Source organism: Oculina patagonica, chromosome 2 (assembly GCF_052425735.1).
Source record: "Oculina patagonica isolate OP01 chromosome 2, crgOcupat, whole genome shotgun sequence".
Taxonomy (NCBI): domain Eukaryota; kingdom Metazoa; phylum Cnidaria; class Anthozoa; order Scleractinia; family Oculinidae; genus Oculina; species Oculina patagonica.
This window is the reverse complement of record NC_135759.1, coordinates 29,020,529-29,036,825: the sequence shown is the minus strand read 5'-3', so window position 1 is coordinate 29,036,825 and position 16,297 is coordinate 29,020,529. Positions and strand designations below refer to the sequence as shown.

The 16,297-nt window shown below is 39.2% G+C and overlaps 1 protein-coding gene across 1 annotated transcript; it reads left to right on the top strand.

Annotated features, from left to right (window-relative positions):
• The first annotated feature begins 1,103 nt into the window (after nt 1-1,103).
• On the top strand, nt 1,104-14,137 carry LOC144643972 (ATP-binding cassette sub-family C member 4-like). Its single transcript, XM_078503371.1, has 8 exons — nt 1,104-2,017; nt 5,441-5,991; nt 6,459-6,838; nt 7,639-8,861; nt 9,239-9,422; nt 10,009-10,395; nt 11,090-11,226; nt 11,672-14,137. Exons 2-8 carry the CDS (start codon nt 5,446-5,448, stop codon nt 12,577-12,579), a joined length of 3,765 nt encoding a protein of 1,254 aa, XP_078359497.1. The 5' UTR covers nt 1,104-2,017; nt 5,441-5,445; the 3' UTR covers nt 12,580-14,137.
• The last annotated feature ends 2,160 nt before the right edge of the window (nt 14,138-16,297 follow it).

Below are 16,297 nucleotides of genomic sequence, written 5' to 3'. Positions count from 1 at the left end.
AACCTTACCAGAATCCTTCGCTGTAAAAATGCCCAGAACTTGGTTATCATCTGTGTCCTCGTCAACCACTTCTTCAACAAACTTTGTCTCTCCAAATTTACCCTTTCTACCACTTGACTTGTTTCCAGATGCTGAATGGCTGCCAGGGTTGGTCTTGCATACACTTGCATAATTACCCACTTTCTTACACTTCACACACACACTTTGACGTGCTGGACAACATTTATCCTTGCTAAACGTCCCTCTTGACCACATCGGTAGCATCTTCCCTGCCTTTTGTTCCCTTTTGGCTGCTTGGGAGGCTTTGGAGGTGTGTTACAACAAATTTATTCACTCCCAGTAATTCCTCTGTTGAAAATGTAGAATCCTGTGCTCCCATTTTCTTAGCTTGAACGTCAACAGCTTCCATTGATCGAGCTACTTCTTGCACTTTCTCAAGAGTACGATTTTCCTTTGCCAGCAATTTCCGCCTTAATTCCGACGATCGACATTTGTCAGTAACTTGATCGCTGATGTCAATGTCCGGGCTCGTGAAATAACAATTCTGTGCTTGCTCTCTAAGCCTTGCTATGAATTGACCAACTGTTTCTCCGTCCTGTTGAGCCATGCTTCTAAATACATGTCGCTCGTACGGTTCATTAAGCTTGGTGACAAAATACGCGTTCAGAGTACGTACCGTTTTCTCGAAATCAGTAGCCGTAATCTTTTTCAAATTCCACACTCGGGCCTGGGTCTCTCAGTGTTTCGTGCAACTCCTGAACCTCTATTCCCACGGTGTGAAGTAGCAAAGCCTTCTTTTAAGCATCGTTCACCACTCCTTTGGCCACAAGAAAGTATAAAAACGATTGAAGCCATTTCTTCCAACGTGGTCCCAATGCAGACGAATTTTCTTTGCAATCGAACGGAGCTACTCCTTGAATTTCGATGTTAACTGCCGCCATTCTTTGTTAGTTAGTCAATCCTGTCTCGTCGCCAGTGTTAAATATCGAGAAACCTTTGGATGGTCTCTTATACGGCTGATTAGGGACGGACCATTAGAAAAGTGATGTGGGGGGGGGTGGGGAAAAAACAAAAAAAAAATTCATGCAAAGCCAAAATGGCAAGAAAAAAAAATCGTGCAAAGGGGAAGGCAAAGAAAAAAAAATTCGTGCAGAAGGAAAGGTCTTATTAATACCTGAAAATACCTGCCATCATTTAACACTTGATGAGATCTATTTTTCGACGAAATATATGGTGGAGAACGCTGAAAATAGCATTTCCGAGCCTAGAAATTTCAAAATTTTCTGAGGGAGTATGCCCCCACATCCCCCGTAAATGGATTGTGATCATAACATTCCTTTAGCTCGTCTCTCTCTAGACTCTCTAGCCTGCGTAGATTGCTTACTAGTTAACTCATTTCTCAAACAGATTGCAAAAATGAATGGTACGATATACAGTGGTCTTAGTTTATGTTGTCGATTCCGGTCAAATAGGATTTCTGCAGTAATTATTTATGAATTCCTATTACGTATAGTTTTAGTTTTTGCATATGTTTATGTCTAAGTTTTCCCACGGACTTTTCACAGAAATATATGAAAAACACAAATCTATTATACGAAGTGATTGAGAAATTCATCCTGCTTTGGTGTGTTAAGAAACGAAAGAAGATGTGTAAGAAACTAATGACAAGCTTAGCCCTAAAAAAATTCTGTCCAGGAGGTCTTTTAATCTTGTACATAACTTGTCACCGCATGCCAGGAAATGTGAAATGAAACCGGTCCTGGCTATGTGTACGTGATGTTTCTTGTGTCACGCAGTTTCTGCTTTTGCGGTTTCGAAACGTGCTGGTGTATCTTCTTTAATAATATTCTTTGCTAGACTGTCGATATCGGTATTGTTTGCGACCTTAAATGATTCAGTCCTGTTTCATAAGTTTTCTTGGCAACACGGTCAAGTTTGAGGCGGCGTTTTGGTGTTTTTGTATCAGCTATACGACATTGGATATCCGACGGACAGCCGCAAGTATGAGTCGCCTTTGGTAAGTTATAAATGTAAAAGCGAGTCGACGAAAATGATATCGGTAAGAGCGAGATCAACAGTAATTCTGCACGCGGAAACAAGTTGAATGTGTGAAGATCGGGGCTTTCAAGGAGTCTATTGTTGTAGCTAGTCTTCACGACATGAATTGAGTAGCATTGTTACCAATTTAAGACATGTTTTTATTTCATTTTTTGCTACATGTTCCTCGCTACACTGCAAAACTCGTGTGAATGAATGCGAAACAGGAAAGCCCTGTAAGATTTTGCAAGGGTTTCGCCTAATAAACGAAAAGAGATTCGGCATTTTCGTCTAAATGATTACTGTTACCGGGTTAATTTATTCTGGCGGGAAATAATAAGGTAACGCAATTGGCAAACAGCGCGGCCCGCCGTTCATCCAAGATAGAAGCAAGACAAACACCGCACAATGGTAAGTTTTAATTTTTTTTATTTTTGGAATATAAAATTTAACTTGGGTTTTCAGTTTCACAATGATCGCTTATGACAAGCACTGCTATAATAATCAACTTGCTAATCGCGCGCTGACTTATTTCGCTTTACTGACCTCGCGCTAATTTTTTTCTGCCTTACTTAGGTGGTGAGTTCTTTACTGAGCTCTTGTTATCTGTGGGCAGAATATAACCTCGCGCTAAATGATTCTGTCTTACTTGGGTAGTGAGTTCTTTACTGAGCTCTTGTTATCTGTGGGCAGAATATAACCTCGCGCTAAATGATTCTGTCTTACTTGGGTAGTGAGTTCTTTACTGAGCTCTTGTTATCTGTGAGCAGAATATAACCTCGCGCTAAATGATTCTGTCTTACTTGGGTAGTGAGTTCTTTACTGAGCTCTTGTTATCTGTGGGCAGAATATTAACTTCGCGCTAAATTATTGTCTTACTTAGTAGGTGGTGAGTTCTTTACTGAGCTCTTGTTATCTGTGGGCAGAATATTAACCTCGCGCTAAATGATTATTCTGTCTTACTTGCCTCGATGTTTGCTGTTTTCTTGTTAGGCAACCCCGTACTCCAGTTAATATCTTTTTTTTTTCTTTCTCTACAGAGAAGCCGCGACTTTTATGACTGTTATTCACTGTACGTTGCGGTAGTTCAACGTGCTAACTACGTTCTTATGTTACCAATCTTAATTACCTTAGCGGAGATTCAATCTCCGCTAAGCTAATTTGCATATTTTTTTTCGAAGGCCTAAGCTCGTCACAGAATTACAGTGTCCATTAGGGACAACTATGGTGGCGTATGATTGGGATCGCACTTTAAAAGCTGATATCCATTCAAAAACCTCTAATCCATTACAGGCAATCAAACAGACTTTTTCCTTATTGCCGGTAACTATTTTTGTAGAAAGGGGTGGATCCCCGGGTTGGATCATGTAATTTCTAACCCCCGCCCAGGAGTGAGTGTTTTGAGCTAGAAGGAAGGGGTGGGTCTCCACTTTTTCCAATTGCACCGCTCTCTGACCACCCCCCCCCCCCTCCCCCCCCCCCCCTTGGTACTTATCGACAGTCCCTTAAGGATGAAGTCAATGAACAACAGCATTTTTATGGTATAAAGTAACAAAACATGGCATTTGTCTGAAGAAAAAAACTTTTGTCTAAAAAAAAAAAAAAAAAAAAATTCGGAAAATGGACAGAAATGGACAGAAAAAAAATTCGTGCAAGCCTAAAATTCCCCACCCCTCCCCCATCACTTTTCTAATGGTCCGTCCCTTAGGCCAGTTGAAAACACACGCCAACAAAACACTACATTTAATTTCAATATGGCGGCCATACAAGAACCAGGTCCGCCCTTTATTGAGCATGCGTACAATACCGCTGACCAATATATTACACATATAATCATGCGGAAATTGCATAATTATAAAACTGACTCTTGTTTTGAAGGTTCGTCCTTGCCAAAACAAAACATCATCACAACTGAACCATAACGTGTCTCACGTGTGTGCACTGTATATTAAATTCTCCTCATGATTTCATTCCCGCTTTCAGCGTAACATGTAATTAGCAAACTAGAGATCACTGAAGTATCCTAAGTTACACCGGGAAAGAGCTCTACTTCGCATATATGGAGTAAACAGTTTATGATGCTGTGTGTGAGTGTTATACAAAAAGCCAATTCAGGATTAACGCTAATCCAGCGGATAAAAGACAATTGAGGTTTAACTTTCTCGTGCATTTTGATGTCAATGTTTTATAGGGTTTGTGATTACTCGACGTCAATTTTTGGAGCCCAGTATGTGAGCCAATTTTCGACCATCAATTGCCATTATGTCTCCATTCGAGGGTGCATATCCGGGGGCGATGCTTTTGGTTTATTTGCTCAAGTACTTTTTATTCACTGCTAAGGGAAATGGTCAAAACTTATGTACTCAGACAGGACCCACCATTCTGCAAAAAGACTGGTGGTCTCTTCATGTACCCCCAACACCCCTTCCCCACCTTAAAAGATGGTGTCTTGTTTGTATAGCCCCCACTCTATCAGGAGTAGAAACTAAGAAAAAGATTCAAACATCCTTGTGCTATTTCTCCAGCAATGCAAGCTTCATGCACACCTAATATGAAAGTCTTAACTCGCATTTTGAAGCCAATAAATTTTGTCCATTTGACTAATCAGACAGGTGGTATCTTGCATAACCCCCCAACCCCTACAGGTGGGTCCTCATCGAGTGCACTTGTTATGACCACTTCCCTAACAAGGATAACTGAGAGTGGTACTTCGTGAATTGTGTTCTTTCAAGGACGCTTTTTTAAGTTGACCGAATGTAGCTCTTTTTTACATATATATAAGAACGTCTTAGAGCATCATTTTCGAATTAAGAGCATTTAGCCTTATTCAGCCAAGGCTGAATGCTCTTAACGTTTTCGAAGATTTGAACCTTAAATGTTCTTAAAATGTTCTTAGTTTTTAAACAAAGTAGTGGTATTGCAGTAAATTCATTCCCCACCGAAATGTGCATGTTCACGTCGCCAATGAGTGGTGATAATGTTGGTTAACTACTGGTCAGGATTTGAATAAAGATGCATTCATTTCATACATATTTTTGTCACTTACAACAGATAGGCAAAATAAAATTCGTTAACCAGATTTCAGCCTTGGGCACGTTCTTAGGATGTTCTTAAATTTTGGCCTTTTTTCAACCTCAACTTTTTTTTTAAAAAAGGTTCTCATAAATAAAAAAAAGTGTAAGTGCTAAATCATTTTAATTCGCATCCCTGATTTAACGTTATTCGGTCAACTTGTTTTCGTATTGGGCTGAATATGTGCAAACATACGATGAAGCGGTTAAATATCTCAATACGTATCACAATGTCTCTTTCGGGTTAAAAAGGATTATAGGAAAGACATTTAGTTTATTCCTGCCTGTAGCAGGCAGGCAAGTTAACTTCTTTTAACCTTTTCCCTCTTCAGAGAGCATGGAGAAACATTCTTACAGCCCATTATCTCAAAGCAAAGAGAGCGACGAAGACAGCACAAGAAAGCCTAGCTTTTTGTCCCACTTGACGTTCTCATGGCTATCACCGACAATGAAACTTGGATATTCCCGCCCACTGGAGGAAAATGACGTTTCATTGACAGCTGTTGGCCAAGAGGATACTGCTGACCTCACAGTGAAGCTGCAAGCTGCACTAAATGCCCAGTCCCTTACTGAAGACAAAGAAAAAAAGAAAAGGCTTTGGCGCTGTCTTTTGCGAGTGATAAGTCCTCTGGATTATGCAACGTTCGTTTGTACCATGCTGGGATATTCAATTTGCAGATTTGTTCAACCAGTCTTGATGAGTCTTCTTTTATGGAATCTGAAGAATTACCCTGAAGGTGTAACACCGTGGAGCTTGGTGTTGGCGACTGGTATATCTTTCACTCTTTTTCTACAACCATTTTTTAAGAGTCACTGCGGATATGTGGCAAACGTCATTGCAGCTAAATTGAGATCATCGCTTCGTGGAATCGTGTATCAAAAGGTAAAATTCAATTTCAAGTCGCATATATAAATAAACGTGTGAAAATGTTATACATTTTTAATCAAAATGTTGAAAATCTCACGAAGATTCCTTGAAACTTATTATCTTTTCCCCGTTTAAAATAATGATAAATTACTCCTTTGAGGATCTTTAGGTCATTTATGAGAACTTGAAGAATGCAAAATGGTACTGTCATATATATACAAACATCTAGGCTGTTTTTCTCAGGACACCAAAAATCAATCATAATTGCTAGCATATTCATGCCCAGCCGTCTCTTATAGGTTTTACGTCCTTTTTATGGGATGAATTTACAGAAATTCATGCAACAAAATTGCAACAATTAAAACATCGAGAACTGAAAAACCCGAAACTTACATAATTCTTCGTTAAGTCTCTTTTTGTTCTTAACATGCGGGTGCCTTTAATAAGTTTTCCTTAACATTAGTTTGGCTTTCTCTTCACAGATCTTGAACGCGACTCAACAATCACTAAACAAGATTGGAACCGGGAAGGTGGTTAGCTTGAGTTCCAAGGATCTGAAGCCGATATATACTTTTGTCAAACGTTTTCCCTACGTGTTTATCGCTCCTGTCGAAATGGTTGTTTTGTCCATTTTCCTCTGGTGGTTAGTCGGTGCCGCAGCTTTAACGGGAATTCTATATCTACTACTGATTGCCTTCTACCTCTGGGTTACCTACAAGCCCCTTAAAAGACTTAGAAAAGAAACTTCGAAATTGACGGCAGCACGTCTCACGCAGATTGAAAACACCATCAATGCCGTGCGATTGGTTAAAATGAGCACCTGGGAAAAGCACTTTTTGGCTTCTATTGGCAAAGTTAGGAGGTATGCAGTGCTATTTAGTTTAGTTTTTAGGCCCAAACCCAAAAATTGACGCCCTAGAGTTCTTAGAGTAGAACGATGAGTCTGAGTTTTTTTGGAACGCATCTTTCTTATTTCTTTGATTTAAAGCATGGTACGTTAAACAGGTAGTTCAGTTCAGAGCATATATTTTTCGTTTAGTTGGACGTTTATACACTCTAACTTTAGCTAATCAACGGAAAGGAACTCTATTTAAGGATCACAATGCCAGAATGGGCAAAACCGATACCCTTGTTAAGGACTGAGAACCTCAAAAACCATAACCTATCCCGCGGCATATACCTATTTAGCCCACAAATAGGAATACCTCCCCTCCAAAAGTGAAAGTACTTCTCAATGGTCCAAATTTAATTCAGGCGTTTATTACTACCCGTTGAAAGCAAGACTAACGATGGAAACCGTTTATCAACTAACTTAATCACCAGTGACAAGAGTTTACGCGAGGGCTACATCAAGTCCCGCGATCGTTGAAACTCATTTTTTCATCAAAAAGATCCCTTGTTGTTGGGATTTATTCCATTAATTCAATCTGGTTTAAATTGAGGAGTCAAGTTATACAGATAAATTGCAGCAAATTTTAGTGCCTCTCGAGTGCGAGGGGCACTGGGAAACCAACTGTTCGTCTGCATTAAGTCCCCTCTGTTCTCTTTCCTGACTATTTACTGGTTCGGTATATAACAAAATTATCATTCTACCGGTGGCAAAGAAATTTTACCTTAAGTGCCAGGGTGGGCAATTAATCTTGGATTATGTTTTATTTATAGGAACGAGTTGAAAGTCGTTTGGTACAGAAGTGCTGTACTGGCCAGTATGATGGCGATTATGTCTACCTGTCCAGTGTTACCATCATTCATTTCCTTAGTGACACTCATGGCAACTGGACATTCACTCACCCCACAAATTGTTTTCACCACTATTCTGTTGATGGCCACCGTCGAGATATCATTTGCTGATTATTGTTATCGAGGAGTTTATTGCGCTACACAGTTTGCTGCGACGATGGACAGACTGGAGAACTTTCTTTTCAAGGATAACGATCGAAAACTCAAATCAGTCACTTCCATAACACGGCAACCTAAAGCTTCAGGAAGTTTTGCTGATCTCCGTCCATATGTCTCGTTATCTAAAGTTACAAGCACGATTGGCCATAGAGGAACCTTTCTTCTAGATAACGTATCGGTCACTTTTCAAGACAAGGAGTTTGTTGGAATAATTGGCTCGATTGGCTCCGGGAAATCGTCTCTCTTGAGGGCTATAGTTGGTGAACTTGAAACATGTCAAGGAAGCATTTCTAGTTCTCCGAAGACTGCCTACGTTCCACAAATACCATGGCTGTTTTCTGGAACAGTGAGAGAAAACATCGTGTTCGGAGAAAAGTATGACAGTGAAAAGTTCTCTAAGATTGTCGAGGCCTGTTCTCTGAGAGAAGACTTCGAAAGGTTTCCGCTGGGCGATCTTTCATTTGTCGGTGAACGCGGAATAACCCTGAGTGGTGGACAACGGGCAAGAGTTGGTCTTGCAAGAGCTATTTACAGTGATGCTGACGTCTACCTTCTGGACGATCCTCTAAGCGCTGTCGATGCAAAGGTAGGAGCGCACATTGTCGACAGATGTCTGCGCAGCTTACTGGGTGAGAAGTTGGTTGTCCTGGTGACCCATCGCTTGCGTTACTTACAAGCCACTGACCGTATTATGGTCATGAACAATGGCTGTATCGAAAAGGAAACATCCTACACCGAATTGGCAAGTGCAAAAGACCTACACCTCGATGACAAAACTGCCGCAGAGGAAACTTCCGATGATGGTAGCGGTTATAGTGAAGAAGTGGCAGCCTCTGAAAATCAAGACATTAAAGAAGCTGAGAAGGGAACCAAGGAAGATAGACAGTATGGGGGCGTATCGTGGAGGACCTACTGGAAATACCTGCGTGCCGGGAATTCTGTAGCCTTCCTTGTTCTTTTGGCTTTTGTTGTAGTTCTTCCAGAAGGTACGTTTGGCACTGTCAGTAAACCAGGCTTAGAAGCTGACTTACACGCGCCAGTTTTAATCAATAGGATTAGCACACTGCTTTTGTAACCACCGCGTCCATTTTACTTTCAGGTCTTTTTGCTTATACCATTATCTTTCCGTCCTCGTATTTACGAGTAAAGAACAACCAGGAAATTAACTTTTTTCCTTTCAGTTTTTTTATTCCTGGTAAGGAACCTGAGGAAGTCTTTGGCAACAAGAGACAACCTCCAGATTCCATCCTTACTTATTCATAATTCATGGCATTCTTTTTGCATTTTCCTCTCGTTTCTCTATTTTTTGTTCTACTTACTATGGTGAAGTTAAGTCACCCTTGAATTTTTTTATAAATTGTAGCATTCAATGCAATATCGAATGTCTGGCTTTCTCACTGGACTGAGCTTCCACAAGATGAAAGAAAGGAACCTAGAAATCTGTACATTTATTCCGGCATCGTTGGAGGGTCTGCAGTTCTTCAGTTTATCAGAGCCTTTGTTGTATTTCAAGCTGCTCTTAGGTCGTCAAAGATGCTTCATAAAAGGTGCTGAAGTTAATGTGATTGTTACTGTAAATTTTTTTAGAAAGCAATTCAAGTCATTAACAGGCTGGCATTCCAACTAGCTAAAGTACAAAAAGTAACTCATTTATTTTCATCACAATACTTTAGATTGGGTTTTTCCTGACTTTGAGAAGTTCAAAGTTTCGTATAAATAGGGTGGGGAATATACATTCTCCACATATATATTCTATTACTTCTTGCAACAAAGTCGACACCCTTACAGTATACCTAGTGCTGTACCCTGAGCCCTTCGTCACATTTCTAGTACAGTAACTAGCCCATACACAAAAGAAAGACAGTCGAGACACTGGTCACGATCATGAGTTGAAAGTTCGTAGAATTTCCGTCTACTGTTATAAGGTTCCGTTGTAGATAAATAGTTCTCAAGTTCTTGTTCTACGGAGTAGTTATCTTACTGAATGGTTCTCAACCCTATTCTCAATGGGTGAGCGCCCACTGAGAATAGAATACTTTTCGAACTGACCGCTATATAACCAAATAACATTATGTATTTACTTACTTATTCTTTAAATTCATTCAATTGTTCGTATGTTTTGTGTTTGTTTAGCATGCTCTTCGCAGTGCTCAGAGCTCCTGTGCGGTTTTTCGACACCAGTCCCACTGGTCGCATTCTGAATCGCTTCTCGAGTGATGTCGACTGCATGGACGAACGACTACCACGTAACCTCCTTGATGTTCTACCAAGACTCGTTTTTACTGGTATAGCCATTGTACTAGTCTGTTTTGTTAATTTTTGGGTCATCATCCCAGCTGTGCCAGTCGTTTTCCTGCTTTATTTCTTGTGTTGGTACTACCTCCGGACCTCCAGGGAAATCAAACGGCTCTCACTTATTACAGCCAGTCCTGTATTTTCGCATTATGTGGAGACCGTTCAAGGGATTGAAACTATTCGATCTCACCACAAGCAGGAGGACTTCTTTAAACTATTATGCGGGTAAGCACAAAGCTGGGCTTAGAGGGTGAAGGCCTTTGAAAAGAGCTTCTAACTTTTAATGATTTAACAATTACAAGTTGGACTAATCTTTCTACAGTAGCTACTTATCCCGTGAAAAGATTGGCTCTATTTTCAAATGTAGCTTTTATTGCTATCTTTTTGTCTTCTTTTAAAATAAAATCATAAGCAAATCGAGAAATTAAAGAACAGTTTGTAACGACGGAAACAAAACGATATATTTTTATAACGTTTTTACCGTGTTACAAAAACCTAGGTACCAAGACAGCTCATTATATCCTAAACAGATGCTGGGTAAAATCTTTTGAGCCCATGTCAGGGGTAACATCCATGTGTCAAATATATCTCTAAAGTTGCTGACACCGGATGGGACATGCTAGAGAGGCATGTCCCACCCACATGTAGCTGGGACAAAATCATAACATGTACATACAAAAGAAGACGTCGTACGGGCACATTCCTATGTGGAATGGGACGTGTCGCTGCAACATGTTCCGGCTGAATGTTCTTGTGTGTGTGTTTACACATTGTACATTTTCACTTGCTACATCTCATTGCGACATATCTCTTCGTGTGTTAGCACCAGGCCTTATATTTTTTTAATTCTGCAGTTCATTTTTGTCCCGAGTCCACTTCCACTCTCCAATTTTATTTTTCATGCATGTTTTTAATTTAGGCACCAAGATCACAACACAAAAGAGTGGATGATATTCAACGCGACCCAAATGTGGTTTGGCCTTAGAGTTGATCTCATTCTTGCTTCCTTCTCTGTCATCGTTATATTCACCTCCATCTTACTACATGAGAACACAGGTAAGTGGTCTAAAGCAAACCTCGAATAAGAGAGCGGTCATGCATGGCAACAATATAGGTAGTTGACGTTCCCTGGCAATTATGGAAAGCCCATAAGCTCTCTCTCTCGCTCTGCCGCCGACGTCCATTCGTCCGTTTGTCCGTCTGTTAGTATCATTCTATCTTTTATGATCAATGCCTGTGCGAATGAAGTCATCCCCCTTTCATTTACGTGGGAAGGTTCCAGAAAATTTATTTATGTCAGAACAAAGGTAATTTCTTACTACCACTTGCTAGCTATTCGTCCCTAAAAAATTCTAGTTCTTATTATTTTAGTGAACACTAAGGGATAGAAGTCAGACGCCCACAGGTTTAGACAATTCAAGTCAAAATCAATAATTTTTCCTTTCAAAGCAACGAGGGCGCGATCGTGGCCTGATATAAAATTATTGTTTTAATTTCTCAGGTGCAACGGGCCTTTCAATAACATACGCCATTCAGCTGGTTGCCAAATCTCTTCTGGCGCTGATAGCGTTTTCCAGAATGGAAAAAAGGATGACATCCACCCAACGTGTACTAAACTACTCCGAACTGGAACCTGAGCCTGGCTACGATCTGGCCAATCACGCCCCACAAAAATGGAGTAAAATGGGACGATTGCAGTTTCAGAATGTTTCTCTTCGTTACTACCCTGAAGCCCCCCAAGCGCTGGAAGACGTATCTTGCATTATAGAGGCCGGAGAAAAGGTCGGAATTGTTGGACGAACTGGAGCAGGAAAATCATCGCTGGTAGCGTCTTTATTCAGGATGCCCGAGCCCGATGGAAAGATATTTCTCGGAGACGTTTGTCTCACACAGCTCAATCTTTATGAGGCAAGAAATGCACTCACCGCCATCGCGCAAGACCCTATATTTTTCACCGGAACGATTCGCACGAACCTAGATCCGTTCAACGAATATGACGACGAAGAGATCTGGAGGTCACTCCAGAGAGCTCATATCAGTGCACTCCTCGAGAACACTCGTGACAAGCTAAATTCCCACGTGACTGAGCGCGGAAGTAACTTCAGCGTTGGTGAGCGACAGTTGTTGTGCCTGGCTAGAGCCATGCTACAGAAGAAGAAAGTGATTGTTTTTGACGAAGCAACCGCGAACGTTGATTATGACACCGAGAGGTTGCTGCATGACACCATCAAGGACCAACTAAGAGACTGCACCGTGTTGACCATCGCTCATCGTATGACCAATATCATGAGCTACGATAAGGTGCTTGTTCTAGACAAGGGACGTCTCGTAGAGTTTGACAAACCAGAAGTATTGATTTCCCAGAAGGACAGTATCTTTGCACAACTGGCTTCGTCTGCTAAACAGTGAACAGTCCAAGTAAACTCAAGTTGAATGTGTATATATGCAGCTAGTCTTAGACTAGCTAACTGCTGCTTAATGTTGTAGCACATGCTGGAGAAATAGCAGGCAATGAGTAACTTACAATGTTTACGACAGTTCAATGAATGCTGCATTAATTTGACATTGCTGGCTGTAACGAAAAGCGATGGAACACGTGCACAATGTAACACGATACAGATCTGGACACCAAACACTTGTAATTGATACCCCAACACATGCTAAAAAGACCACCTGAGAAATGTCAAACGGTATTATCTAAGAATGTTCATAAGAATACTGTCAGCCTAAAAATGGCAGAAAAATAAGAATATTCAACCTTGGTTGGAAAAACAATATTCTTATAAAATAAAAAGAGTGTACACCTTATATCTCCACAATAAGGAAAATGACTCAGTTGTTAAACAAATCTATTTAATGTCATCTGATCTTCAGAATTCCAGCAAAAATGGTTTTTACTCAAATGTTATGAGGATGTCTGAATATTATAAATTGCCTGATTTTAATCCTAGCTTCTTAACTTATGCTAAGATTAAACACTATGTAAGTCTTATGCAACAAAAGAATATTTCACACTGGCAACAAACTATTCGAAACTCTTAGAAATTATATTAGAATTTTAGAACACTTTTAAGGACGAACATACGCCTTCTTGCTATTAAGATCTTACAAGAAAACTAAATAACAGGAAAGAATTAGTGAAACTTAGAATAGGTAATAATAAATTATTGATCGAAACTGGCAGATATGATCAAATCCCAAGGGATAATCATAATAGACTCTGCCCTATGTGTGAATCAAACCAAATTGAAGACGAAATTCACTTACTTTTCCATTCTACTAAATACTGTAGTTTTAGAGATGAGTTTTACAAAAAAACAGAGAATCAAATACCAAACATAACACAATTACCTCTTATGCAGGCCACCAAAAAATTAATGAATTCTGATAATTATTATTTAAATACTCAACTGATGAAGTTCATTTTGAGATGCTTATCTTTTCGAAATAATCTCCTATCGAATGAAAGTAATGTAACACATACATAATTGTTTTCTTTTTTTCTATTACATAATTATGATTGTTATAAGTTTCGCTTAAGTTTCGTCTTACGCTTTTGCAATACTGTATGTACTTATAGTCATGCAAATAGAGCTTTTTGTTGTTGTTGTATTTCAGTCTTTCTGGTTGGTTCAACAAAAGCCTCGTGTTGACATTTGGTAGTGTTTTTCATGTACCTTATTACATGAAATTTTCACGACACTTTAATTTCGCGAATTTCGCGATTCCAAAAAAATCGCGAAATAAAAGTGACGCGAACAATAAGTGTCGCGAACATAACATGACGCGAAAATTAAGTGACTCACATTATGTCAATAATTAAGAAAAAATAAGTTTAGTGCCACTGAAGGAAGGAATTACCAATCTAAATGGACGTTGTCGTCAATTGACTCAAGAACAATAACTCATGCACGTACAAGCATAACCTACTTGAGGACATTAGCTGCTCTGTTGTAGCTATTGCTGGTTTTCACTGTCACGCAATCGAAAAATAAATTCGAAACCATTCAACTACAGAAGCTATGAATTTCAAATATTATAGACGGTAAATAGATAAACAATTTCTCCAAGTTTTAGGTCTGTGTGGTGTACCGTTCGCGAGTTATTTTCCGAACCTTTCCACGCAAATTTATAAAGCTTAGTATGGAGATGCCATAACTGTGTCCTGCCGAGGGACACAAATATGGCCGCCGTGATGTCAGAGAAACCATCTGGAACTCAATTCTGTTTACAACAGCGGCAATCTTTGGCTCATGAGCTAGTACAGTTTCACATAAACACCACTTATTATATCTGAAATGTTCAATCTGCTGAAAATGGAAAGGAAAGGCATTTTTTCAAACAAAACAGCTTTATCACGGCACTCAGCTTGATGTCACATATGACGGAAAACTTAAATATTCAAAATGCTCTGTTTTAAAAACGAATGACACTATCGATCTGGAAATTTGCAAAAATATATATTTTTCGTTTATCTTACGTCTAATAACAACGAAAATTTAGTAGGCCTAGTGAATTTTGATTTCAGAATTTTATGACGTAACATGAAAACCAAGAATTGCCGAGATTTAGTTCCACCCTTGCTTTTTTGTTAATTAATGAAGTCGTTTTTAAAAAAAAAGGAAATTGTGTCTTACTCAAAAACGCAAAATTAAAGTGAATCAAAATATAAAATTTTCACAAAATCGCGAAATTTAAGTGTCGCGAAATATGCGCACCTCAAAATCGCGAAATTAACGTGTCGCGAAAATTTCATGTAATAAGGTGGACCATTTTCGACATAGTTGCCTTTTTTTTCTTTTGTTTCTTGCGAATTTTTAAAATGCAAATGTACATGCTTATCTACAGAATTAATGTCTTGTATATAATGTAGCGCTTTTAAGAAGGGGCGTTGTTGTCTATTGTCAAATACTGATCGCCCATATATAACAAGTCTAAAGATTATTTCAATGAGTCATTATCACCTCAGATTCAGGTGTTTTCTGTGTACTTGTTTTCATTCAAACAGCGCTTGAGGTACTTGAGAAATTAATTTTAAAATTTGAAAGAATAACACCGGGATAATGTTCTACTTTTAGGGGCTCACTACTTTCAGGGGGCGCCGAGGGGGCGTTACTTTCGTAACTTTACGGGATATAAGCACTTGGGAATCTACAGCTACATTGAGGGGGGTCTTGCAAAGGGAGGCATACTCCCATCACTACAAGACATTAAATAAAAAATTAAAAAGTGGGGGGGGGGGGGACAAAAGACCTTAAAAATATATAATAAAAATTAGTACATAATTTTAAAAGATTACTAAGAAAAGAAAATTTACAAGAAAATTGAAAGAACACTAAAGAACGCGCGCGTATGACAGGAACTCCATGCGCCTCGTGCTTCTCTATGTACTTCTCTTCGGTTCTTAAAAATTCCCGCGTTTTGGTGACTCTTCGGAAGTATTCAAATGTCTGTAGTTTTTAACAATCAAGTATTTTTAGGGCTTGCAATGGTTTGCAAAAACAAGCATTTAACAAGCAATCACCTCTAAAAAGGGCACACTAATTTTGAACCTATATTATGAACCCTCAGATCGGCCTTATTTTCTCTTGTTGTGGTTACACTCAGCGGAAAGGACGCAAAGCCTGACCGATATTCTACCATCAAACGCTTGGTTTCTAATGAACAATGTTTGATGTCAAAGTTAAAACGTTTTCTTGATATTCCCGTTGTAAGTCTAACTCAACTATAGATCCAATTTTGAGTTTCGAGAATATAACAAGTAAAACTACATGCTGAAGTATTAGAAATCAAATTTCTATATAACGCTGTTTTGGGGGACCGCAAACTTCGTAAACCGTGACAAGGGTTTTTTATGCTCTATCAGTAAGTTAAAGTCATGAATTATAACAATGTTTGAGAAATTTAAAGAGCTTCAAAATTCATTCACCTCGTCTATAATTGCCAAACGTGGTCAAGGAGTAGCTTTCAGCCATAGAAAAAGTTTTTTTAATTAACATTTGTGCGCGTTCTAAATCCATATATTTTCCAACTAATGCTTAAAGTGTTCCGTGACGCGCTAAACTCAAAGTGGTTTAAAAGCCTCGTAATTGTTTTTGTTAAACGACGCATAAACATGTTATTATCA

Bases quoted from the DNA above. Each gene is read 5' to 3' on its own strand.
- LOC144643972 (XM_078503371.1), top strand. From the start codon at position 5,446: ATGGAGAAACATTCTTACAGCCCATTATCTCAAAGCAAAGAGAGCGAC. The intron at 6,839-7,638 runs GTATGCAGTGCT...TTTTATTTATAG, and splicing joins TCTATTGGCAAAGTTAGGAG to GAACGAGTTGAAAGTCGTTT. The intron at 9,423-10,008 runs GTGCTGAAGTTA...GTGTTTGTTTAG, and splicing joins TCAAAGATGCTTCATAAAAG to CATGCTCTTCGCAGTGCTCA.